This window comes from Huiozyma naganishii, chromosome 3 (genome assembly GCF_000348985.1).
Source record: "Huiozyma naganishii CBS 8797 chromosome 3, complete genome".
Classification (NCBI taxonomy): domain Eukaryota; kingdom Fungi; phylum Ascomycota; class Saccharomycetes; order Saccharomycetales; family Saccharomycetaceae; genus Huiozyma; species Huiozyma naganishii.
The window spans coordinates 784,650-809,920 of record NC_035924.1 but is presented as its reverse complement, the minus strand read 5'-3'; the positions used below and the strand labels follow the sequence as shown (position 1 = coordinate 809,920).

The 25,271-nt window shown below is 48.9% G+C and overlaps 15 protein-coding genes and 1 non-coding gene across 16 annotated transcripts; 6 read left to right on the top strand and 10 right to left on the bottom strand.

The window, feature by feature from the left end:
* Positions 1–20: 20 nt before the first annotated feature.
* Positions 21–1,139, top strand: AIR1 (TRAMP complex RNA-binding subunit; the record flags this gene model as incomplete). The annotated part of the gene is made up of 1 exon (XM_022607136.1): positions 21–1,139. The coding sequence occupies one exon, from the start codon at positions 21–23 to the stop codon at positions 1,137–1,139; it is 1,119 nt and encodes a 372-aa protein (XP_022463762.1).
* A 217-nt stretch (positions 1,140–1,356) lies between these two features.
* Positions 1,357–1,430, bottom strand: KNAG0Ctrna8I. The gene has a single exon. It is a non-coding gene; the product is annotated as a tRNA-Ile (tRNA).
* A 645-nt stretch (positions 1,431–2,075) lies between these two features.
* SNA4 (Sna4p) lies at positions 2,076–2,510 on the top strand (the record flags this gene model as incomplete). Its single annotated transcript, XM_022607135.1, has 1 exon — positions 2,076–2,510. The coding sequence occupies one exon, from the start codon at positions 2,076–2,078 to the stop codon at positions 2,508–2,510; it is 435 nt and encodes a 144-aa protein (XP_022463761.1).
* An 86-nt stretch (positions 2,511–2,596) lies between these two features.
* KNAG0C04110 (aldo-keto reductase superfamily protein) lies at positions 2,597–3,532 on the bottom strand (the record flags this gene model as incomplete). Its single annotated transcript, XM_022607134.1, has 1 exon — positions 2,597–3,532. One exon carries the CDS (start codon positions 3,530–3,532, stop codon positions 2,597–2,599), a length of 936 nt encoding a protein of 311 aa, XP_022463760.1.
* Positions 3,533–3,911: 379 nt separating this feature from the next.
* Positions 3,912–4,364, top strand: HNT1 (adenosine 5'-monophosphoramidase; the record flags this gene model as incomplete). The annotated part of the gene is made up of 1 exon (XM_022607133.1): positions 3,912–4,364. The coding sequence occupies one exon, from the start codon at positions 3,912–3,914 to the stop codon at positions 4,362–4,364; it is 453 nt and encodes a 150-aa protein (XP_022463759.1).
* A 275-nt stretch (positions 4,365–4,639) lies between these two features.
* On the bottom strand, positions 4,640–4,921 carry STF1 (ATPase-binding protein; the record flags this gene model as incomplete). Its single annotated transcript, XM_022607132.1, has 1 exon — positions 4,640–4,921. The coding sequence occupies one exon, from the start codon at positions 4,919–4,921 to the stop codon at positions 4,640–4,642; it is 282 nt and encodes a 93-aa protein (XP_022463758.1).
* A 384-nt stretch (positions 4,922–5,305) lies between these two features.
* Positions 5,306–6,634, bottom strand: LYS21 (homocitrate synthase LYS21; the record flags this gene model as incomplete). Its single annotated transcript, XM_022607131.1, has 1 exon — positions 5,306–6,634. The coding sequence occupies one exon, from the start codon at positions 6,632–6,634 to the stop codon at positions 5,306–5,308; it is 1,329 nt and encodes a 442-aa protein (XP_022463757.1).
* A 683-nt stretch (positions 6,635–7,317) lies between these two features.
* On the bottom strand, positions 7,318–9,828 carry CDC53 (cullin CDC53; the record flags this gene model as incomplete). Its single annotated transcript, XM_022607129.1, has 1 exon — positions 7,318–9,828. The coding sequence occupies one exon, from the start codon at positions 9,826–9,828 to the stop codon at positions 7,318–7,320; it is 2,511 nt and encodes an 836-aa protein (XP_022463756.1).
* A 614-nt stretch (positions 9,829–10,442) lies between these two features.
* On the bottom strand, positions 10,443–11,729 carry SRF1 (phospholipase D regulator; the record flags this gene model as incomplete). The annotated part of the gene is made up of 1 exon (XM_022607128.1): positions 10,443–11,729. One exon carries the CDS (start codon positions 11,727–11,729, stop codon positions 10,443–10,445), a length of 1,287 nt encoding a protein of 428 aa, XP_022463755.1.
* Positions 11,730–12,369: 640 nt separating this feature from the next.
* VMA1 (H(+)-transporting V1 sector ATPase subunit A) lies at positions 12,370–15,648 on the bottom strand (the record flags this gene model as incomplete). The annotated part of the gene is made up of 1 exon (XM_022607127.1): positions 12,370–15,648. One exon carries the CDS (start codon positions 15,646–15,648, stop codon positions 12,370–12,372), a length of 3,279 nt encoding a protein of 1,092 aa, XP_022463754.1.
* A 1,044-nt stretch (positions 15,649–16,692) lies between these two features.
* On the top strand, positions 16,693–17,910 carry PPH21 (phosphoprotein phosphatase 2A catalytic subunit PPH21; the record flags this gene model as incomplete). Its single annotated transcript, XM_022607126.1, has 1 exon — positions 16,693–17,910. The coding sequence occupies one exon, from the start codon at positions 16,693–16,695 to the stop codon at positions 17,908–17,910; it is 1,218 nt and encodes a 405-aa protein (XP_022463753.1).
* Positions 17,911–18,407: 497 nt separating this feature from the next.
* On the top strand, positions 18,408–19,013 carry RDI1 (Rdi1p; the record flags this gene model as incomplete). Its single annotated transcript, XM_022607125.1, has 1 exon — positions 18,408–19,013. The coding sequence occupies one exon, from the start codon at positions 18,408–18,410 to the stop codon at positions 19,011–19,013; it is 606 nt and encodes a 201-aa protein (XP_022463752.1).
* Positions 19,014–19,276: 263 nt separating this feature from the next.
* Positions 19,277–19,606, bottom strand: RPL35B (60S ribosomal protein uL29 RPL35B; the record flags this gene model as incomplete). Its single annotated transcript, XM_022607124.1, has 1 exon — positions 19,277–19,606. The coding sequence occupies one exon, from the start codon at positions 19,604–19,606 to the stop codon at positions 19,277–19,279; it is 330 nt and encodes a 109-aa protein (XP_022463751.1).
* Positions 19,607–20,374: 768 nt separating this feature from the next.
* Positions 20,375–20,950, bottom strand: ARF2 (Arf family GTPase ARF2; the record flags this gene model as incomplete). Its single annotated transcript, XM_022607123.1, has 1 exon — positions 20,375–20,950. One exon carries the CDS (start codon positions 20,948–20,950, stop codon positions 20,375–20,377), a length of 576 nt encoding a protein of 191 aa, XP_022463750.1.
* Positions 20,951–21,379: 429 nt separating this feature from the next.
* On the bottom strand, positions 21,380–23,749 carry RGT2 (glucose sensor; the record flags this gene model as incomplete). The annotated part of the gene is made up of 1 exon (XM_022607122.1): positions 21,380–23,749. The coding sequence occupies one exon, from the start codon at positions 23,747–23,749 to the stop codon at positions 21,380–21,382; it is 2,370 nt and encodes a 789-aa protein (XP_022463749.1).
* Positions 23,750–24,671: 922 nt separating this feature from the next.
* Positions 24,672–25,091, top strand: SCM3 (Scm3p; the record flags this gene model as incomplete). Its single annotated transcript, XM_022607121.1, has 1 exon — positions 24,672–25,091. One exon carries the CDS (start codon positions 24,672–24,674, stop codon positions 25,089–25,091), a length of 420 nt encoding a protein of 139 aa, XP_022463748.1.
* Positions 25,092–25,271: the final 180 nt, after the last annotated feature.

Genomic DNA, 25,271 nt, shown 5'->3' with positions numbered 1-25,271 from the left:
TCTGTGCTGCTTCAAAAAAAATGTCAGGACTGCTGTCAGAGGTGGAAAGCATGGATACGCTTCCGTTTGTGACGGATACGAATCCGAGTAGCAGTAGCAACGGCAAGCCGAAGCTGGTTGCGCCCTCGATCGAGGAGGTGGACGGGGACCCAGAGGTGCTGCGGAGTCTGCGAGGCCAGGGCCGGTATTTTGGTGTCGAGGACGGCGACAAAGACAGCATCAAGGAGGCCGTGCCCAAGTGCAGCAACTGTTCACAGCGTGGGCATTTGAAGAAGCACTGTACGCACGTCATCTGCACGTACTGCGGGTCCATGGACGACCATTACTCGAAACAGTGTCCGAAGGCGATCAAGTGCACTAACTGTAATGAGAACGGACACTACAGGTCGCAGTGCCCGCAGAAATGGAAGAGGATATACTGTACGCTGTGCAACAGTAAGAGACACTCCAGGGACAGATGCCCAACCATATGGAGGGTGTACTTGCTGCGGGATAAGAAGGACAGGCTCAAGAAGGTGCCTTTCGAGAAGGTGTACTGCTACAACTGTGGGTCGCAGGGCCATTTTGGTGACGACTGCTGGGGTCCACGGTCCTCGAGAGTCCCCAAGGACGATGGAAGCGCGTTCTCGGGCGATAATCTTGATAAAACTTTGGGCGAACAGTACTACGAGTACCTGGACGCGTTGGAAAGACAGGACGCACAGTACAACTCGTACAACAACAGCGGGACAATCGACTACAACGATTACGAGTTCGACGATGCATCGTACGATAGCTACATCCCAAATGAACCTAGCGCGGGCAACAGTAGCAGGAGGGGTGGAAAGAAAAGGAAGAGAAACGATAGTGGTGGCAATAACAATTCGGCAAGAAATGGGAACAAACAGCAGCGGCAACCACAACCGACACAGGTCGGCCGGTCCTTGAACGTGTCGTATGGCGACTCGAAGGGCCACCCGTTGGACTTCCCCAGGTCCAACAGAGGCGGGAACGTTGCGCAGAACATGTCGGGCTCGCGGTACGCCTCCAACGGAGCGAATAATAACAATAATAACTACCCACAGTCGCAAAGAAACAATTATAAAAACTATAACTCGTACAAACCTTTTAGAAGCGGCGTCCTAAACATGAAAAGATGAACGATAAAATGGTACAGGTGTACCCACAAGCGCAGAGGTGTCAAGAAATATGCAAACAATTAAGTAAAATAATACAAAGGCTGTTTTAAAGTCGGGCTTCCAAGCAACAAGGCTTCGAATCCAAAACTTAGAAGTAAGCAAAGCAGAAGGAAGTTACACAAGTTCGGGGTGTTCCCGGTCAGGTTAAGAGGAATTGGCCAAAAAACACCAAAAAAAATGGTCTCTAGCAGGATCGAACTGCTGATCCCCGCGTTATTAGCACGGTGCCTTAACCAACTGGGCCAAGAGACCTGTTATTTGTGTTTTTTTAAAAAAATGCTGAGCTTTAAGTAGCAATAAGGTAGTCAGGTGGTTTTATAATTAAACTCTTAGGGATCCACGCTGGACCAATATATGCTATTCATTCTCTGAACTAGTGTTACAAAAAAAGAAGAGCCGTTGTGAATGGGACTATTGTAGCTGCCAAACATTCGGTGATTCGAAATCAGAGAAGATTCAAAAGGGTCAGAAAACCGATTCTGCCTCACAGTCTAGTAGATACCATGCTGGGTGGTGAGTGATTCTACTCAACAATCCGGTATCGATGGCTCAAAAAACCAGTTCTAGTCAAGCACGCTCCACGATGGTGCTAACCTCAGACACACCGTGTTCACCCTAACATTTTGTAAACTTGCACTCTAATAGTCAGAGGCACCTTTACGTCAACCCTCCACCCAACACCGAGACTCTTTTCCCCACCCAACGGTTCCATCAAGAGCAGATGCAGATGCACAGTGCTGTTCTCCCCTCCTCCATCCACGAAACGCTGACGCTGTGCGGATCAGAAACGGAACAAAATTGATACAAAAACTGCAGCGTTTAAAACGTTTAAGGGATCACAGTGGAACCAAAGATCTGACAATAATACACCTGCTGTCCATCTCAAACAAGACCAAAATGTGCTGCTATGTATGTTGCACCGTCTCGGACCTACTCCTATATATAATAGCTATTATATTCCCTCCCGCGGCGGTCGTGTTCAGATCAGGGATATGTTCCAGCGATCTTCTTTTGAATGTGCTTCTGACTATGCTGGGGTTGCTCCCTGGCACTATCCATGCCTTCTACTACATATCAGTCACCAGTCCTCTGCGTAACGCCGACTACGCTTTCTTCTACCAGCAAGGCTGGATTGACAGTGAGGCACAGACCAACGCAGGCCCACATCGGGTAAACGATACAGGGTACACCGGATCAGACTCGACAAGGACGCCTCTACTCAGGGGTGAGAGGCAGCTCAGTGTAAACCAAGCTTTGAAGGATCAACAGACACATCGTAACAGCACGTCGCTCAAGCCGGGCGCCCCACCTCCTTACTCCGCGATGGAATAAGCACAATATCATAACCCTTACTGTTACGGAGCGATCGTGTAAAGGGTTGCATATTTAGTCATATATTTATCGGTAGTCTAACATATTTATTTCTGGGCCTCTGCGTTGAACTTGTCGTACTGTGACTTCCAGTAGCATCTCACCGGTGGATGTTGCAGTCCCAGACGAGTGATCTTCGTCACTTCTTCGTCTTCCAGATCGAACTCAAAAAGGTTTTGCGCATCTGCGATCCTGTCGTGTCTCCGCGACGTGGTAACGGGAATTACACCGCGTTTGGTGACCCAACGGAGAATGATTTGAGCCTCTGTCTTTTGATATTTCCCGGATAAGCTGGAAATGTACTTGAAGAACTCATCGTTCTCGTCCTCCTGTGTCTTGACCTGCAAAGGACCCAGTGGCGTGAACGCTTCCAATTCGATGTTCTCATCTTGACAGAATTTGAGTATACCTGGGGTCTGGTTTTGCAAGAATGGGTGAAATTCGATCTGGTTTACCTGTGGTTTGATCTCCGCAACAGACAGCACTCTCTTCAAATCTTCTACCGAGAAATTGGATACCCCGATATTCTTCGCCTTCCCATCCTTGTACAATTGCTCCATCTGTCTCCACGCTCCCTCCAAAGTGAGCCCGGGTTTCTCCTTTGCCACGAAGGGACTGTGGAGTAGATACAAATCGACATAGTCGAGGTTGTTGGCCTTCAAGGAGTCTTCCAGCCCTGCTATAGGATCCTTCGACATGGCAGCGTGCAGAGCATGCTTGTCTGTGATGAATATCTCACTGCGTGGCTTTTCGGTCATCCTTAAAGCTGCACTCAACTCCGGGTACGTCCCATACATCTCTGCGGCATCGATGTGGACCACCCCTGGCAGACTCAGCGCAAACTCCAGCTGTTCAATCAACTCGTGGGACAGAGCATGGTCCTTCTCCTTCTTGTGATGCCAATGGGTGCCTGTCCCAATAATGGCAACCGCGGGCATCTTATGCCCATTGTTTAAAGTTACAAACGCTTGATTGTGTGACATTCCCGTTGGTCTCGGCTCCCTTGGTAACAACTGACCAGAATAACTGAGAGTAATCGCAATGCTGGCTACTTTATAGTCCGATTGAAAGTGTTTTCCCCAATCAACGCATTAATAAGCGATCTTGTTCGGTCATTGAGAGAGGGATTGTGGGTGTTGGTAGAAAAAACACTGGGCATTCGGGTTACACGTTAGAGCATGTGGCCAATTGTGTGTGGGCGTCGTGGTCGAGGTATACGGTTGTAGTAACGGCGACCAGACACCGTTGAACATTCAATTGCGAACTCGTCTGCAATCGTAAAACGAAAAATAAAAGACAGCGTGGACCAGTTGACGTCTTCATTGACTTCTCAGATTGCAATAGCAACCCCCCAGAAAACCAATGTCTGCTGCAAGTGTAGCTCACGATGCTGCGTGTATTTTCTGCAAGATCATCAAGGGTGAAATTCCATCCTTCAAGTTGATCGAGACTAAGTACTCGTTCTCCTTCTTGGACATCCAGCCTACAGCTAGGGGCCATATTCTGGTCATTCCAAAGTATCACGGTGCGAAACTTCACAACATCCCAGACGAGCACCTGAGTGACATACTGCCCGTGACGAAGAAGCTGGTGAAATTGCTGGATCTGGATATCGACGATGACGTTCCAGGTTACAATTTCTTGCAGAACAACGGTAAGATTGCCCACCAAGAGGTGAAGCACGTTCACTTCCATTTGATTCCAAAGAGGGATAAAGACACCGGTCTGATTGTGGGCTGGCCTGCTCAGGAGACCGATTTCGAGAAGTCCGGTGCATACCACAAGGAGCTATTGGCGAAATTGGACAAAGCTTAGTGCCAGTGAGGACGAGGTAACCCACCACCTATATACTGCTATATCTATCTACGTAACAGTGCTGATACCGATACGTAATATTGTGTTCTGAAGGTACGAGCTGTGTCAATGACATGGAGTAAAAGACCAACGGTGGGTAAGCGTGACTTCAACTCGCTAATACCAATACGAACAGGTTTCTCGTTTCTCGTAGTGTAATGAATATTTGATATAACTTTCGTGCATACATAAATACATATATCTCGAGAGAAGCTCAGTGTGACCAAACGACTCACTCACTTCTGATCGTCTTTACCGTTGTGTCTTTTCGAGATCTCGTCAATCTTGCTCTCCAAACTCTTCAGTTCATCCTTATGCCTTTGTATCTCCTTCCTGATCTTCGCCATCTGCTCCTTCTCCAGTTTCCTTATGAAATAGTTCTCTTTCGCCTGCTCTCTCTTTGCGAAATTGTTGAATCCACCGTCCCCACCGCTGTCGTACATAGTTCTGCGTGTCGTGACGGAGACGAGCGTCCTGGGGACCGTCTTCCCAACTGAAACCGTAGACCTTACCAACATTACCTGCCTTCTATATAGTTCTGACAAACCGTGCCGCTCTGATCCACAAGACCCACAGGGAACTAATGGTGGAAGTAACAACTCCCTTTTTATACTTCGAGACTTATTTTGGTTTTTCTGCTGCCCCCCCTCCAATTTAAGTGCTTCAACGGTCACGAGTTTCGATTACTTGACACTTGATTGGACTTGACTCGCAGCAGCTGGAGGGCCTTGTCAACCACGGTCTGGGACCATGCGATCAATGGTTCCATGTAGGTTGGATGTGTTGCCAACAATGCTAGTTCGATAATAACAATAATGGTGATAATAATAATAATATTTATATACGTACATTAGACAAACTGATCGGACCTGGCCTCGTCTCTTGTGTCGATGGCAGGCTCCTCAATTGCTGTCTTTGTTCTTGGCTTTCTTCTTTGGTGGCTCGCTGGCCAAATCCAGGGGTTCTTCGTCCGCTTTGGTCTTGGTTGGGCCGAAGTATGGTGTATTTATCTCCTGGTGGAACTGTTTGATGATCGAGTCGACATCGTCGATGTTCAGTGGTCTAATGTCACCCATCTTCTTGATCTTCGCGGTGACCTCCTTGACTTGAGGGTCTGTCAGGTTCAAGTTCAGCTGGTCGACTCTCGATTTGATTGCGTTCCACCCAGTCAGCCTGTTAGCGAAGTGGATATACCTCTTCATACCGAAATCATGAGGGTCCAGGATCTCGTAGGTAGATGGGTTCGCCAGGATGGCCTTGGCGTGGATCCCGGCCTTGTGGGTGAACGCACAGAACCCGGTGATTGGGTTGTTGAAGGGGATGTTCACCTCGACGGACTCGGCGACCAAATTCTCCAAGTCTCTCAGCTTATGCAACTTGTACTTGGATTTGACGTACTCTGGAGCAGCGACGATCATTCTCGCCATTAGACCACCCAGGGGCACAATACCGTTCCTCTCACCGATCCCGAGGACACAGACATCGATCAATCGGGCACCACCTTCCAACGCACAGTACGCGTTGGCGATCGCACAACCGGTATCATTATGGAAATGACACTCGATGTCACAGGATACAACACTCTTCAACGTGCGCACCAGCTCGTACACCTGTCTTGGGTTCGCGCAACCCACAGTGTCGGCGATACCGATTCTGTTGACCCCGATCTTGTCGACCGTCTTATATATGTTCAGCAGATCGACGAGGTCACTTCTGAAGGAGTCCTCGGAGGAGAATCTGATCTCGATCCCCTTGGACTTGACAAACTCGATTACTTCCACGGCGGATTTCGCAATGTAGTTCATGTCCTTACCGTGCGAGTACTGTCTCAAAAACTTTGAGGTCCCTATAACGACGTCGACACCGTCGACTCCGGTCTCCACGGCGACACGGGCGTCGTCCATGTGGCAACGGATATGCGTCAGTATTTTCGCCTTCAACCCCAATTTACAGATCGCCTCACAGTCCTTTCTGGACTGTTCCGAGGCGACGGGGGAGGTCAACTCGATGTAGTCGACGCCGAAGGCGTCCAATGCCTTGGCGATCTCGATCTTCTTCTCCGTGGAGAAGAATGCATTGGCGAATTGCTCACCTTCCCTCAGCGTGGAGTCGATCAACTGGAAGTTGTTGACGTTCGACAGGAAATCGGACGGGTTAGGACCGTATGGGTTGACTTTATGCTTTTCTAGAGCAGCTGACTCTGTCACTTTCTGATATTCTTCCTTGTTCATTGCAGGGGTGGTGATAAGACTTGCTTAGCGATACTGTTCTGAGAGAGGATAAGATAACGGGAACCTAATGGGAAAAAAGACCTCCTGTGAGCACTCGAACATACACACACACACACAAATATATATATATATATATATATATTATTAAGTAATACATGCGATCTGTTAGCGGAACATCCACATTTCAACAATAGAAGGGAATTTTGCAAAATGAACCGACAAAACTGCGCTTACGGACATTGGGAGTGTTGTGAGTTGTACATACCGCGGCGTCTATGGCTCATCGCCAGACGGTGACCCATTCTAGGAAAGCACCAGACACCTCTACTTACTTGCTTGCTCACACCCCGTCCCAGTACCTCTCGGAACGCTGTCAGCCAAAACTGTGTGACTCTTCTGTTCCATTCACGGAATAAACTTCCCTCGAAATTCCGGCGGGAAAAAACTCTGAGGACTCGCTGTTGGTGATTCCATGCGCTGTTGACCCTTTTTGCTGTTACTCAGCCGGTAACGGCTATGGGCGAGGTAACAATGGCCAGCGTGACAATGATATCCGCCTCGTGTGCGTCTGCGTCTCTCTTACTTTTCTTAGTTGTTACGCTATATACTCTTTTGTTGCATTATATTTGTGACACTAGTAATGGTCGAAGAAGAAGGTTTGTGCTGTGCAGATGCGAACAGTTCTACGCCAGGTAGGTGTAGGACTCCCCGTCTTCGCCCCTCCGTAGGTAACCCTTCTGTATCAGTGAGTCGATCGCCCGCTTGATCATCGACACTTTCGGGTTAAATCTCGTATGCGACTGCGCAATGCACTCGTTGACTAGCATCGAGTGCGGCAACTTCCGTTGCGCCTTCATTATACGCACTATACACGCCTCCAGGAAGATCTGTCGTGCTGTGGCGATCTCCTTCTCCGTCTCCTCCGCCTCCGTCATTTCTCCGTGGCGGGCGGAGTCCCCCGGAACACCGTCACCACCGTGGCCGCCTGCACCACCGGCACCACTGGTCAGCGAGCTCAGTATGTCGTTCTTAACACCACCTGCGAAATTAATGTTCGTTTTCAGTGCCTTGTATGGGCTCGCCAGCTTGAATTCCGTGTCCGGCTTGATCAACGAGTCCAACCCTGGTGGCGTCTGCTGTAGCAGCTTGAACTTGATAAAGGGAACCATGGATGCGGCGATGTTTTGGATAGACAGATTGGTGCCCTCCTGGATCTGCTCCAACGTCAGTACGTCCCCCCTGTTGAACAGCATCAGAATCGAAAGTTGGAATAAAGTTACTGTGAATATGAATGGCGGCCTGCCGGGCTTACCGATATCGGCACGCAGCTCACCCCTGCACAGAGGCCACAGCCACTTCAACACACGCCCGTTGTGCTTTGACGTGTACATGTCCGCTAGCTTCTGGTGCGAGTCCATTAGCTCATCAGGAAGTTTTAGGCTAACGTCCTGGTACGAGAACGGCCACATGTTCTCGGCAAGAACAAAAGGTTGCAACTCGGGGCACGTAGCTGGTGAGTAATCTTCCGCTTTCTTCATTGCTATGTCGAATTCACCTTCGAGGATCTTGGACAGCCGAACGTCTTGGAACATCTTGGTGATCTTACCCGTGTACTCCATGCTGTTCTCACTTTGAAGCCTTTGAATGACAGTCTCCTCATCCTCTGCAGCGGTGGAGGTACCATGAATCAGCCTCTTAGCAAACAGTCTCCGGTAGTGCGATTCGAACGCATCCTTGTCAATAAGGAACTTGAAAACCATCATGATGTCGTCAACGGACATGTCCTTCAATATCTCCGGTTTCGTAGACCTCTTCAGTAGCTGGTCACTGTATTTGGCCAGCATTTCAGCAGTCTTGGAGGTTGCGATACGAGACGAGCCAGGAGGCATGGCAAACTCATTCGTGTTGATGTACGCACGGCACGCGTTATCCAAAGCTTTGACAAACCCAATGTTGTTTTCAAAACAATTGGACGTGATTCTCTTAAACAAACGATGCACTTCAAGAAGCTTCTTAATGTACTCCTTGGGGGGTAAAGTGTTTGTAGCTGCCAATGCCATTTTTTTGTTGTTGTTATTATTATTACTATTAGTGTTGTTGCCACTATCCTTCATGATAGCCGTTTTATGCGCAGAGATCAACTTAGAGACCTCTTTTTCACCGGTAAGTTTCACGTATTCTTCAAATGCAGACGCCAGTTTGGGGAGCAGCGTAAAATCTCTCTGCATCAAGGAGTACAGCGCACTTATTTGTGCCTCATTCCTAGAGTCTAGCAGCTTGATAAACTCAGCCTGCAGTTTTTCAGCATGGTCTTTGAGCAGAACCTCATTCAAAGTGACAAATAAGGGCTTTTTGGTGTGGTCGTCCCAGTATATGGCCATGCCCTGTTCCTCCCGCTGAATGATATTCTGCGCCTCGGTGATGTATTCCGTAACAGAGTGTGTCTGCAGATACGTTTCTGAGTAATCCCGATAGTACTGCTCAGTCTTACTCAAAAACGGTTTCTCAAAGACTTGAATGTAAACGTTCAAGTTCAGCTTCTTCAGATCCTGAGGATCGATACCTAATGCAACGAAGGACTTGATCACTGTAGTCAGACTCCCACGGTTGATGACACGACCTTCACGCTCGCTTGTAATCTGGCCTAAGATTTCGTCAACCAACATTCCACTGTTCGGGTCGAACATGACCTCCTTCCACGTCATGAGACACAGAGTGTTGACGTCAAAGATGTGTCTCTTACCGTCACTCCGCTCCTTTTGGACCCAGTACCTGTTCATGTAGTCGAAAGTATGGTTCAAGAAGATAGCACCAATGGTGAACCTCTTCCAGTGCCTCACGTAAAAGCTCAAAAAGGTCTCGTTGGGGCGCCTTTGGAAGTTGGATATGTAGTCCCTTAGGTACCTCTTCAACTTGTCGTAGATTTCACTCCCAACCAAAATGGACGTTTGATTTTGAGATGTTAGACTGGGCTTGTCCGCGTTGAAATGGCCCGTAGTTCGAGATTTATTCACACAATAGTTGTAGATGGCGGTGTACACCTCCATGTACATCGAGGGGGACAAGACTTTGTCCACCCTTTTGTCCGCAGTGGTTTCCAACGAGTGTTCATTCCCCAAAATCTGATTTATCCCTGGCTGGACAAAGTTCCATGTAGCCTCTAAATCATCGGATCTGGGTAGTACTTCACTCATGATATATGAATACGTGCAGTGAGTACAGTTTGTTTTGGACCGTTGTATATTTCCACAGCGTCGTCCTATGGATCAGTTAGTTTATAATCCTTCAACTAAAATCTAATAGGAAAAAAAACAGTACAAGGGTTCGACACAGCAAAAGAAGGGGGAAAGGTATAGTTTTGCCTGAACTACCAAAGTTGAAAGAGGAAACGAAGAAAAAACAAAACCCGCTAGAGCTGTTATCCTTCAAAAGAAAGAAAAAAATGCCAACCAACAAGAACCCAAGTATTTCTATGTTTACAACTAGAAAACAACTGTGACTCCGTCTAACGACACGCCTCTCTTGCGAGGGGAAAGCACAGAGTACCAAACTGTCCTGATCTTACAGCTGTTTATTTTATTTAATATTTTCCTCTTGAAATTTTTGTTACCGGTTTTCCGCTTTTTTCTGGGTAACGTTTTCTGACTTGCCGATGGACTCGGGACGCATCGGACCCTTGTGCGGCAGTGTTCTGTTACGTTGTCGTTCCTGTTGCGACTACGTAGATATGCAAATGTATATACGTACCTCTGGAATATTGTCACAGGCTAAGAAAAGAGTGAAATGAAGATGCCCGCCCTCCCTAGAATCAACCTCTTGCAGATTTGGAACTGGCTCTTTCCACTATCTTGATCATGCTGCCGATGAAGGCCAACACCCAGAAAAACACCTCAATAAAGAGGAAAGAGGACAGTGCCTTTTGTTTCCGACAGATGTGCGGTATCGACGGGAAGAAGTCCGTCGTGTCCGGTGCTGGGAAGTAACTGCTACAGACCCATTGATCGTCGAATTTTGTGTTGAATGCTAGTGCGAGTGTTGCCGCGGTGAATATGATGAATAGCAAGTCCAGCAGGATAATCCGCAGCTTGCTCAGCGGTTCCCTCAGACCCAGGGGTTTCCCTGTGAACTCGTCCCAGGCAATGAAGATGGTATAGAAAACCGCTATCGAATTGACACAAATGGCCATTATTGTGCTCGGCTGCTGCGGAAGCGATCTGTTCATAACTTCGATCGTCACGTTCGAGTTCTGGAAAACCCTTACCGCCAGCGCGAGGGATATCAGCGCCACAACGCCGATGGTGAATCGAAATGCGAGTGGGACGTACTGGTTGTGGATCAGCAGACTGACGACCTTGGGCCTCAACTTCCTGATCTTCCTTTCCTTGTACCTGCGCCACCTTTTCTTCTCAAACTCCAGTTGCTTTTGCCAGTCTTGTTTGGTCAGCGGCAACCCTCTTTCAAATTCCAAGTCTTCATCTTCGTCCCCTGGGAATTTCCCCTTGTAATCTGGGTTGTACACTGACTGTTTGATATTATCCACAAACTCGAGCCAGTCCTCTTTATCCTTTTGATTCTTGAAGTTGTACTTCCCTAATATGGGTATACTGAATAGCTCCTCCAGGCGCTTGTCCCCGTCCCAAGGTGTGTCCAAGTCGCTCAGTATTTCGTTTTTGATCCTCTCCTTCTCAGCGGCATCGTAGTACCTGTCAAAACTGTTCATGCTGGACGATGCCACCGAACTTCGCTGGTCAAACAGATTCACTTTCTGCCCGTCGACATAATTGACATTCGACCCTATATTATCCAACACAGAGAGCCACCTACTCTCCGTGGTTCTCTCGTCCCGTGCGGCACCACCACCAGTGACCAGATGCCCAGTCTGCTCCATATTGTGCAATTGCTCCTCCAAATAGAAAGGCGGCACTGTTGTCGGATAAAACGCCGCCTCATCCAGGTTCCTAGAGTCCCCCTGCGGTAGAGTGCCACCCCCTCTCTGTGGACTACTCTCTCCGTCATGACGCCCAGCAGGCGAACCACTCCCCTGCCGCAACTCAGACACCGTACCTTGGCCCTGCATCTGCCCAGTACCAGCCATCCCAACGTAACCTACCAATGTAACACACGAAACCCCAGACCGTCTTACCCGTTACCACCAACGGATCCGACCCAGAGCCGCTACTGTACAACCGATACACACACAACACTCTCGTTAAAGCCCTCGCTCAGAAACCTTTAAATGTTGCGGAGAAGACACTACCCGGCGCACACAAGCAGTTCCACTATAAAAAGGATCCGAGAACCGTTCACTTGGGTTGTAGTCGACGCTGGCCGCTCGTTCGTGTGTCTTCTCTGTGTGGATTTACCTCTTGCGTACGTCGGTACCGATCTTCAATTAACTCAATATGAGAGCTAAGTGGAGAAAGAAGAGAACGAGAAGACTTAAGAGGAAGAGACGGAAGGTGAGAGCAAGATCCAAATAAACTAGCATCGACTCGTCTAACTGCGGAGGAGGGGAAATGTCAAGAACAAGAAGGAGTGCATTGATATGAGAGGGTTTGCCTGTTAGGTGAACCCCCTACGATCCTCTGTAGTGCTAGTTTATAAGTATTTGAAGTACCATATATATATGTGTGTATCGATTAATACCTTCCAATTTTTTCTTTATTAATAGTGTATATATAATAGAAAGAGGGAAGTGCTACATATTCCATGAAAGTGATGTGGGTGCGAGAGGATCAGTCGGTGGACTCGGCGAATCTCTCTTGGATATTGTTCAACAATTTCTCAAACTCACCGTGGACCTCGGTCTCACCTCTGCTTGGCTCGAAGAACTTGGACGAGGAGACGCCGTGCTTCACGTCGTTCGTGGCCTCGGCTAGCTTCGTCCAGTTTGCGCCGTTCCCGACGGCCTTCTGCGCCTCGTCGTGGTACGCCACGAACGCTCTCATCATGTCAAAGGTCTTCCAGATTGGACAGAAGGCGTCGTACGAGGAGTACCCGTTCTGCTGCAAGAAATCCTCCTTGATCAGAGTGGCCACGTCCAGAGTAATCTTGTCACCGTCAGATAGGGCAGACTTACCCACCAGCTGGACTACTTGTTCCAACTCCTCAGCGTTGGACAGGATCTCCTTCATTCTGTCTCTCAAAGTGGGGAACTCCTGGTAGTTTTGGTCGTAGAACTTGTTCAAAACGTTGGTATACTTGGAGTACGACACGGACGTGTTGATCGAGGGGAAGTGTTTCCTCTGCGCAAGCTTCTTGTCCAACCCCCAAAACACCTGCGTGATACCCAGCGTTGCTGTGGTTACCGGATCGGAGAAATCACCACCGGCTGGCGAGACGGCCGCGACAATGGACACGGAACCGATACGGTCTGGGGACCCAAGCGCGACGGCCTTCCCTGCTCTCTCGTAGAAAGAGGCCAACTTGGCACCCAAGTACGCGGGGAAACCTTGATCAGCGGGCATTTCACCCAAACGACCGGAAATTTCTCTCAGGGCTTCTGCCCATCTGGAAGAGGAATCGGCAATCATGGAAACGTTCTTACCTTGGTCTCTGAAGTACTCTGCCAGTGTAATACCCGTGTAGATGGACGCCTCTCTGGCGGCGACGGGCATGTTGGAAGTGTTTGCAACAAGCGTTGTCCGCTTCATGATTGGTTCCTTCCTCCCGCTGATCTCCGTGTACAGCTCTGGGAACTCCATCAGCACTTCGGCCATCTCGTTACCACGTTCACCACAGTTATGCACAAGCGCCAAGGACGATAGCAGGTACTGGTTGTCCGTTGTCTCTGGCAATGTGATACCGAAGTACTCGTCCTCGCGCTGTTCCTTCAAAGTGAAGTGGAATGGAATTGCCTCTCTGGCGAATGAGCGGGGTGTGTCCGCCTTGTTCTTGTCCGCACAGCAGCTTAGGACCCCGACAAGCGCGTCTCCGCTCAGGGTGACGCACTGCTTCTCCACGTCGTTGTTGTCAGCAATGGACACCTTGATACCTAGGGAACGGGCCACCTTGACGAATCCGGACACGGCGTGCATGTCCAGGGCAGGGATGGTCGCAGACTTCACAGTGCCACCGTAGTGTCTGTCAACGTACCCGATGGAGTCCACGAGCCCAGCAATAAAGTTTTCACGTACGGCAAGGTCATCCGAGGCCAAATGTTTAGGGACCGTTCTCTCGAACAGATCCGAGTTCCCCTCCTTAGCCACTCTTACACCGAACGACTTGACGATCCTGTCAAGGATGTTTCCCAATTCGCCGGTCAAAGAAATAGCCAGATCGTCGATATCCATAGTGACCTGCAACGATTGCGCACTGTTACCGTCGTGCTTGGTGCACACGTCGTCCTCGAAGACGACAGAACCGTCCTCTTGGACGGACCCGGTCTTGATCTTGGCCACCTCTGCCTCCTCCGTCTCGCGGTCGACGTAGTGGCGGTTCTGTCTCTCCACAGTGGTTGTGGACAAGCCGAGCGCTTTGCCGTATTCGGAAATACGGTCCAATAGTGCTGCGTGTGTCCCTACGGACAAAGAGAAAGTGGTTGCGCTTTCGCTCGCGTTGACATCGCCCACGGCGACCCATGTACCCAACAGCCAGGCCAACTTTGAGGCAAGTGCGTCATCGGACCCGAGCGCTTGCATTCTGGTGGACAAGTGGTGCGACTCGGAGAACACCGGGTTGATCAATTGCACGGAGGCAGCTCTGACGCGGTCGCCTAGTTTGACGAACTCGCTTGCGAGGACGTCCCACTCGATGGGTGCCGTGTCGATTGTGTGCGCGAAGGCCTGCGCGGCGGCGCTGGACCCGGCCTGCACGCTGTGGTCGAACGCCTTAGCGAGTCTCTTGACGACTGGACCGTGCTCGGATTCCTGAAGGGCAAAGTACGAGACATTCGTGTACTTTCTCCCCTCGAGGGTATGCTCGCGCAGTTGGATCTTCTGTTCCGTGCGAAGAACGAGTCTATGGTTCCCTGACAAGTGTACTGCATCTCCGAGGCGTGGTCGTCTAGTGGCTGCACGGCGAACATACGTTCGGACCCGCGGGGCGAACCCAACGACAGTTCTTGGGGACCCATCTTTACCCATGACTTTCTCACCGAGAGTGATCTGTTCGATTGGTTTGTCTGATCCATCTGCCATGAGCACCTCTGTGCCCCTTTCAAAACATCCAACGTAGATGATGGTGTCTGAATTGGAGTATTTGGACAATGACTGGGAGATGACCGTTTTCCCACAACCGAATGCACCAGGGATACAGGTAGTCCCACCTTGTACACAGGGGAACAGTGAGTCCAGGACACGTTGGCCCGTGAGCAAAGGGTAATCTGCGGCCAATTTCTCAGCGACGGGTCTTGGCACTCTTACTGGCCAAGTGTGCATCATTGAGTAGTCGGAGGTGACCCCATCGAATTCAACCTCCAAGATCTTTTCGTCGACGATGTAGTCACCCTCTGGGGCGATCCAGGTGATTGTACCTCTTGCTCTGGGGGGTAGCAGGATCTTATGGTCATCCAACAGCGAGTTCTCAAACACAGACCCGTAGATGTCCCCACCGGAGATATGGTCACCGACGGAGAACTTCCCCGGGGTGAAATGCCACTTGATCTCCCTGCTCAACGCGGGGGCATCGATCCCCCTTGGGATGTAGATCGATTGGGACTTATCCTTGATTGCCTTCAGAGGTCTCTGAATCCCATCGTAAATGGTTTCCATCAAACCCGGCCCCAATTCTACAGACAGAGGTTTCCCAGTTCTCAACACTGGGTCGCCCACGGTAACACCCGCTGTTTCCTCGTACACTTGGATGGTAGCTTTATCCCCATCGATCCTGATTACCTCACCAACAAGGTTATCGTGCCCGACTTTGACCAACTCGTACATTGCACAACCGACCATATTTTCAGCGACAATAACAGGCCCAGACACAGAGTAGATAGCCCCGTACTCGGACTCATCGTGGTCCTCCAATGACACACGCTTCAACTCCTTTCTAGCATTCTCTAGAGCACCAGCCATAGCTTCCTACTACTTTCTTGTCTATATAGCCTTACTAACCTTTGTTTGCTTGCTTGCTTTGTTGTCAGTGTTAAACAACCAAAAAGAAGAAATGGATGTGAGAGATAAGTGACGTAAAAACACTGGAAAAGAGACAGAGAGTGGCACTGAGGGGTATAAATTCTATCTATGCTCGTTACCTGTGCAACTGCAATTGTATTCCTGGGACTATATCGAGAGAGACAGATACAATGAACCCAGAGTTGTGCCGACTGTCCCAGCAAGGCGTGTCTCTCTTCTCTCACAGCGATAACAAGAAGAAAAAAAGAGAGAAGAGAGAGGCAACAGGGTCACTGGCAGGGTAAACAGCTTTCCATACCGCGGACTGCAGTTACCCGGATCCAACGCATTCCTGTTACCCGGTTGTCACCAGGGTGTTACCCCGCTGCACTGGTGTTACCCTGTTTTTCCTTCTTTTATACCGTGCTGTAGTAGCAGTCGGGGGGGAGGCTACTGTGTCTACCCGGCCACGTTTTCGGAGACCCGCTCTTGGGATCCGCATCGGTAGCAGGGTGAGACAGAGAGAGCAAGCGGCTGGAATCACAGGCTATACACAGCACAGCGTCTTCTTGAATTACACTGCCGTATCGATACGTACCAAACGCTGTTACAGCACTGCATTGAGCACGACCCCCACAGCTCTCTCATACCACACACACACACACACTGCACCTCACAGTGTCTTCTTCCCCTTCTCTGCGTCTCTGTTTCTTTCTTTTTCCTTCGCTTCTTTTCCTTTTCGTTTCCTTTTTTTCACTATTTAATTTTTGTTCACAAACCATATAGGACCGTAGTACAGTCCGTTACGGCCAAGCAGAACAGTAACACAGTACCACACTACTATTACACTCTATACTATACAGCCCGTCGCACGTACGCACACACGCAAAACATATACACACACATTTGTTTCCACTTTACATCCCCGGCTTTCCCTTTTTTTCTTTTCATTTTGTTTTAACCTCTTTCTCTCCTTTCCCCCCCCCTCTCTGATATCAGTATAGAATGATGGACGCAGATATGGATGTCCCTATGCAGGACGCAGTTTCGGATCAATTGAACCCGTCAATCATGGAGGACTCTGGTACGGCGCTGCAACACACGGTTTCAAACACAAACGATAACAACAGCAACAACAATAATAATATTAGTAGTAGTAATAATAATCATAATAGTAACACTCACGGTACGAACAGTAATGACAACGACGAAGACGATGATGACACGTATAACGACATCGAGTTCAAGCCCGGTTCCTCAGGGATAGCGGACCACAAGTCGTCGAAGCCCCTCGTGTTGAACAACTCCAGTATAAACCAGCTGGATTCCTGGATTGAGAAACTTGCCAAATGCGAAAACTTGTCCGAGGACGACGTGGGGAGACTGTGCAAGATGGCTGTCGACGTACTGCAGTTCGAGGAGAACGTGAAACCCATAAACGTGCCAGTGACGATATGTGGGGACGTCCATGGCCAGTTCCACGACCTTATGGAACTGTTCAAGATAGGTGGGCCCTGCCCAGACACGAACTACTTATTCATGGGGGACTACGTCGACAGAGGGTACTACTCAGTGGAGACAGTCTCGTACTTGGTAGCAATGAAGGTCAGGTACCCTCACAGAATCACCATACTGCGTGGGAACCACGAGTCCCGGCAGATCACACAGGTGTACGGGTTCTACGACGAGTGTCTCAGGAAGTACGGTAGTGCAAACGTGTGGAAAATGTTCACGGACTTGTTCGATTACTTCCCGATCACGGCATTGGTCGACAACAAAGTGTTCTGCTTGCACGGCGGGTTGTCCCCCATGATCGAGACAGTCGACCAAGTGCGCGAACTTAACAGGGTGCAAGAGGTGCCTCACGAGGGGCCCATGTGCGACCTGCTGTGGTCAGACCCAGACGACAGAGGCGGATGGGGGATCTCCCCGCGTGGGGCAGGGTTCACCTTCGGCCAAGATATCTCGGAACAGTTCAACCACACGAACGATTTATCGCTTGTGGCGAGGGCACACCAGCTCGTCATGGAGGGGTACGCCTGGTCCCACCAGCAAAACGTCGTCACCATCTTCAGCGCACCGAACTACTGTTATAGATGCGGGAACCAGGCTGCGATCATGGAGGTAGACGAAAACAACAACAGACAGTTCCTACAGTACGACCCGTCAGTGAGACCGGGCGAACCCACCGTCAGCAGGAAAACACCGGACTACTTCCTGTGATGCTCCCCTCACGCCTTCACCACCCAACGTATACACCCCGCAGACAAACCAACTCCCAATACAGCTGGTTCCACCGGAACACATCTCGCAGAGGGCATCGTGCGTGCGTATATATATACTAGTCTATACACATGTATGTAGATGTCTGAAACTGAAATCCTTATTTTTTTCCAAAACTACTTGCCCACGGACACGGACCCGCACTTGAACCTCCCCATGGCAACATCATCATCCACACAGACTAACCTTCTCGCGACAGACCTCCCCATGATAACTGTCCTCGAAACGTCCACACACGTGACCGGGAAACGGCGTATCATTTTTCCTGTTTTCGTTCGTTTTTCCTGATTCGATTTTTTTGGGTAGATCGCCTCGAGGTCCTGTTAGATAAGGTGAACTTTTATCCGACTCCCAATTGCTGCCACATCTCGCTCCTGCTGGGCAGTGAACACACAAAGGTCGGAGCTTCTACGTGGAGAGTTTTCGGGATAGCGATAATGTCTGCTGAGAGAGAGTTCCAGGACTTCGAGGAGGAACAGAACCAGGACGGGTACAAAGTGTCCGCGAAGAAAAGCGTGGACGAGTACAGGAGGCTCGATGCGGAGGACGAGTCGCTCGCGAAGTGGAAGGAGTCCCTCGGGCTCGGATCCGACGTGCTGCCGCTTGAGTTTGCTGGAGACAAGCGTAAAGTGGTTGTGCAGAAGATTCAGTTGCTCGTGAACACGGAATCGAAACCGATCCTGTTCGATCTTACCAACGAGCAGACTATAAAGGAGCTTGCGTCGAAGAGGTACAAGATCAAGGAGAACTCCATTTACAAACTGAAGATCACGTTTAAAGTACAGCACGAGATTATCACGGGGTTGAGGTACGTGCAGTACATCAAGAAGGCCGGGATCGCAGTGGACAAGATCGATGACCATCTGGGATCGTATGCGCCCAACACAAAGAGCAAGCCGTTCTATGAGGTAGAGCTGCCAGAGAGCGAGGCGCCCAGTGGGTTTCTCGCCAGAGGAAACTACAGCGCTGTTTCAAAGTTCATTGACGACGATAAGACAAGCCACTTGACTCTGAACTGGGGGGTCGAGATCGTGAAGAAATAAACAGTGGAAGCGAAACCCAACCCAACCCCATTCACTAAGAACCATAACACTTACCCAATTCGGTTTTTTAGTAGACGCATAACGTCATATCTTACATAGATTGTTTTATGTAACCAAAGAATAAAGAGAAACAATATTACAGATGAGTCCAGGCTCTGCTGTCTTGCCACCATATGTGTGCTTTTCCCTTAGTGAGTAGCATCAAAGTGGCTACTTCCAGATGACGCTCAAATGCATTAACCTCAGTAGGCCAACCTTGCAAGTCAACTCGTCAAGTGCAATTGATTAATCGAAGAAGACGGTGTTATGTTCTTTCCGGTAGGTTTCTTACCACCGGCACGCTGGACACCACGCCGCCTCGTACCCCTCGTTTGGCTCCTCTTTCCAATGTATTGTCGCTTGAGGAATTCCCTGTTTCGTTCATTAAGGACTACTAACGTCTGTGCGATGTCCTTACGTAAAGCCTCAATCGCACCCGGGGAGGGCGGATCAACATTTTTCCGTTCTTTCAAAAGGGACAATCTTTTTTTCAGATCGATGAGCAAGTTTTCCAGCTCCTCCTTCGTCTTCGTCTGTAATTCATGGGTACTCATGGCCCGATCCACCTAAAAACACCCCCCAAAAGACGCCAAACAACGAATTCAAGAACCCGCACAGAAAGACCGCGGTAGTCCGCGATATACGAATCACGAGCAGAGTTCCTATACCGGACTATCTGAACAAACGAACGAAGTCATTGCTCTCGTTCTTTCGAGATTCGATACCGGAAATAAAAAATGAAAAAATGAAAAACTCAAAACCGAAAAAAGAACAAACGGGAAACAATAGACCCGTCGTTGCCATGCCAACGCGGCCACCCCTAAATAATGTCGCATTGTCCGTTTCGGCGTCTTATTTCCGTTTCGGGAAAGAAAAATTCCGCTATTTTTATATTTTTTGATTTTTGGGAAAAATGCTCTAAAAAGTAAAGGTGTACGGGTGGTATTAGCGTCACAACTGATACGATAGCGCGTCCTCTTTTGCCCTTGCCAAGAGGTTGTGGGTGGCTCAGGGCGTAATTGCAATTGGGACATGTTCTCACCCATGGATTGGTGCTACATCGTCGCCAGCAGTGCCGCAGTAGAAGTGCTATATTGATACATACATACACTTACAACAATGTACAGATACTTTGAGTTTATGATAAGAGGAATGTAAGAGCGATAGGTGACAGTTTAGTTTTGTTGTTGCGGGATAGATGGATGGATGTTTCTTGACAAGCGATCTATTGACAAGTCGTGAGTTTGGATCCGTCCTATTCTAATGATATAAAGGTACATTTTCTTTGGGTCCATGATCGTGCTTTTCTTTTCTTTCTTTTTTTACTTTCTTCGGTTTCCAGACAGCCTGCTTAGGATTGGTTCTTCAAGTTGTTGCTCAACCATTCCAAAACCTTCGTACAGACCTTCACCGGACGTGGCACACGTAGCTTGGATGAACCATGGGCGGTTTCTGATGGAATGTAGACCCAATTTTTCCGTGATTTCAGCAGCGGACATGGCTTCTGGCAGATCCTGCTTGTTAGCGAAAATCAACCAGACGGCGTTTCTCAATTCGTCCTCGTTCAACATCCTCTGCATGACCTCTCTGGCCTCGCCGATACGCGATCTGTCGTTGGAGTCAACAACAAAGATAACACCCTCGGTATTTCTGTAGTAATGTCTCCACAACGATCTGATTCTGTCCTGTCCACCGACATCCCAGACGGTGAACGAAATGTTCTTGTACTGGACGGTCTCGACATTGAAACCAATGGTTGGGATCGTGGTGATCACCTCACCAAGCTTCAGCTTGTACAGAACAGTGGTCTTACCAGCACCGTCAAGACCCACCATAAGAATACGCATTTCCCTGTTACCAAACAGGTTGCTGAACAACTTGGATGCAAATAAACCCATTCTCAATAACTCTGTGTTTGTTGCTTACCGTGATTGAGCTAAAATCCCTCTACTGCAGCTGAAGCGAGAGAGAACTTAGAATAGATCACAGTGTTGGCCAGAAATAAACAACGTTGCTCAATGATGAAATTCCTTTTTATCAAAAATTTTTCTTTTCTTCAACACACAATTTCTTTTTCGCAGTTTTTTTTTGGCGTAGTTAAAACAAACAAACAGACAATAGGAACTTGGCATAAGGCGGTGCAAAGTACCCTCAGTTGACACGTAAGAGATGGGTTAGCTCCCCCACAGGGGTCCCACGTCCTTGAGCCCGAGAAGATATTGGTGACTATTGAGCATTAAGAATAGATAATGTGTATATAAAAATGTATGTGTCTATGTATTGGGAAAAGAGGGGAGGAGATAGTGTGGGCACGCTGGATGGGGTTACTATTCCTGAGTTCCTGGGTCCTCGGCTGTGTTACGCGAAGAGGATGCTTCCGAGCGGTGGGAAAGGAATTGAGACCAATCCACCTCGCTTTGGCCACTGGAGGTGTCCCCAGTTTTCCTATGGTTAGCGTAAAAAGAGCTGTAACTGCTGGCCCCGTTGCTGGCGGTTGACGATGTAAGATTCGCCATGTACTCGTTGACAGTGGTGGAGTGTTTCCCATCGGTCGCCGAGTCGCCCGTGTACGAGAGGTCTCCATCATCAATGCTCGATTCCGTTAATATGGATGGCGGCCCGCGTTTGTAAGTGTTTAAACCCAGCCCGTTACCCAAATCAACAATGTTCTGAGTGATGTCAAGGTCCTTGGATTGGCCTAGATCCTCCTCTTCGAACTGGGCCTCCGTTGCATAGTTGCCATCTTGGGACTGTTTGCTGTGGCGTCTGTACAACGAGTGCGAGAAGTGCGGATCAACGTCATCCGTTGAGAGGCTCATACGATCAGGTGCTCTGCCAAATGGCGCACCTCCATGAATGCTGTTACGTGGGATGGCCGCCGAAGGTGACACACTTGGTCGAGGGTGATCGTGCGTGTTTCTCGCTTGCAGGTCGTGTAACATGTTCACCATCGGTTGCGCGGACATGACAATGGGTCGCTCTCGTAAGATCTTGTTACACCGAACTGAATCAAAACAGTTCTTGGAGTTCCTATACAGTTCTGTGATCTCTTCCAACCTCAACCCGCTCGTTTCGTAAACGGTAAAATATACAATGATCGTCCCCAGTGCGTTCAACGGGCCCCAGATGAAAAATATTCGACAGCCTGCGGAGATATGCACCGTGTTGCGGGTATTGATAATGTACGGAATGATTAACGCACAGACAAAATTGGACAGCCAATTCACAGCTGCGCAGATGGCAGTGCATTTTTCCCTGACCCCAAGTGGGAAGAGCTCAGCGGATATAACCCACACAACCCCACCCCACGAGGCCGAGAAGGATGCAATAAAGAAACAGACAAATGCAATGACGATTTTGGAGACGTAGTTTGTGTGTAAGGTGGTCCCCACAATGGCAACGAGGAAATTGGAAGTTGCAATCAACACACCACCGACTAGCAACACTTTTCTTCTACCAAAATACTCCACAAAAAACATACCGGGGACATTGAATGCAACGTTAACCGCGTACGTGATTAGGGACACCGTGAAATGGTTGTTGATGCCCGTGTTCTTAAAAAAGGTGCTACCGTAGTAGAATATGAAGTTAATGCCGGAGAATTGCTGGAAAGCCTGGATAGCGATACCAGTGAACATTCTCAGTTCTTGTTTCGGCCTGTTCTCGCTTGATCTGAAACAATCCCAGATACTCGACCGACCAAAGGAGGCCTCGTAATCGTAGGTTGCCTTGATCTCCACCAATTCCTCCAGTAACCGTGGGTCCTCGATAGGGACCCCCCTCAGAAACGATAACGATTTGCCAGCTTTAATTAACTGGTCCTTTAAAACGTAGAATCTGGGAGATTCTGGTAAGAAAACCATCCCCACGGCGAGGATAGCAGACCAGACGTACTGTAATCCAATGGGTATCCTATAGGCTGCAGCTGTCTGCATCCCATAAGTTCTTTGAGAGACCGCATTCGAGATCAACAGTCCAATTGTGATGGACCACTGGTAACTTGAAATAATGGCGCCTCTTAAACTTTTCTCCGCTGCCTCTGCTTGGTATAACGGCACCACAGCGGATATGATGCCAATCCCAAAACCTGATATGACACGTCCTGCCACCAACAGCCTCAATGAATGTGCCGCCACTTGCAACGAGTTCCCGATGGTGAAGATAACTGCTGTTGAGAATATGATGGTTGGCTTTCTCCCATATTTCCCTGCTATCCATGGAGCGACCAAGGCGCCAAAAAATGTCCCCAGGGAGAGGAACGATACAAGAATGGAAAACTCGCTATTCGTGAATGAAGTATGATCTGGGGCCATATTCTTCTGGAACATCTGCATATCGGTCAGACTGTTAATGAGCCCCGTATCGTATCCGAAGAGAAATCCACCCACGGCAACGAACAGACCCACGCAGAAGGACATAACTTTGGATCGGAGCGGGAACGGCTGGTTGAGGGTATCCCTTGCTTGGGCGATGTACACAGCATCAGAATCCCCCTCATCGTAACAGTCTTGCTCATCAAAAGTCCCTACGCTATGTGTACGCTGGTGTACGAAGTCTGGCTCCAGATCGTAGTTCTTCATGGTGCCATTAAAATCTTGCAATTCCATCACCTCTGCAGAATCTCGCTTATAAATATCATCATCTGTCATATCACCTGTATGTGTTGGTCTATCATTACCATCCAAATTGCTTGCCATCCACGTACTGGTCACTGTGACAAGGAGATGTGGCGGGAGTATACTAATATCTTTCAAGCCACCACTTGTACTAAGTAAAAATTAGAGAGAGAAAGAAAACAGTACACTTACAAAATTCCCAGTGTTATAACCCTCCAATGAAGGAACTGCGATAATACTGTAAAAAATTAGCCTCAACACACACCTCACCTCAGAATAGCACACTTCTCCCAACAGGTCACTTGATGGCAGTTATTGTTAAAATGAAAATATTGCAATGCAAGAGAGAGTGACGAAAACTGGAGAACCACGGAAACGCACTGCACAAGAGCAGGAGTGAGAAAAATACAGAAAACGAACCCAAATGACAAACTCTCAGGATACCGGCCCTCTCCGGACAAATATCTAAGCCTGAATCCGCACAGGGAGGAATACTGCCTTCCTTGTGTGCGGATTCGAAATCCCCGCAACATGCTGTGACAGTCGTATTGTCAAAGAGCTACCTCCTCTTTCTGGATATATGTCATGTGGTGCTCTCTACTACTATTTTTCTTTTTTTGCTTCGATTCTACATATTCCGAATATTATTTTTGTGCATTGCCAGAGCAGACCAAGCAGTGATGCAAAGTTGCGGTTGGTAGCTGTGTGGGATACTGTGGAACCTGTTCTCCGATGTGTAGTGTCTGTGTGTTTGTGTAGGAAGACTGGGAAAAATGACATTGCAATTGAAACGAGGCAAATCTAAAAGATCGACCACGAAAGTACTGCATAGTGTTCTGAAAGTTTACTGGCAGATCGCCGCAAAGATGCTGGGAATGGCGTACCTGTTTTGAAGAGGAAACGCGGGAGACCGTTGGGGTCTAAGAATAAAGTCCCCCGTGATGCGGTCGGCGACAAAATTGCGCGGACAGGCGGTGTGGTGCGGGATGACGTGTTGTACATTATGTCGAAGGACAAGATGCTCATCCCGCAATTGACGGACGAGGAGGCGCTCGAGAGACACAAGCGGGCGGATGAAACAATGAAGCAGGTGTGGAGCAATATAATCGACAAGTACGAGAACGTGCACACACAAGGCGATGTAATCGACCTACACAGCGGGAGAATAGTGGAGGACAATGGCCACATTCGTGGCCTCGAACAGCAACCCACTGCGGTACCTGGTCAAGACGGAACACTATATAACAGTGCCACAAAGAAAATTATGCTCCCGGAGGGCGATGCTGCGGGAACGGCTCACCTCCAAGACGCGGATAATTATAGTCCGTGGCAGGTTGATCCGGACGATGAAGACGAGATGGAAACTCAGGAAAACATTCTACAAGGTTTGACTGATGATGAGGACGATGATAATGGACCGTGACCAATCTTAGAGACGAGCTGATAGCGGAAGATGTAGGTTCAACAGTGTAACAGTATGTATGGTGGGGGTGCCCGTCACCCGGACTGTAGTGTCACGTGACACACATTTTTTTTTTCAAAATTTTTTGTGATAAAAATTCGTCGAAAAAGAAAAATTGAACAAAACAACGTAGTGGAAGTA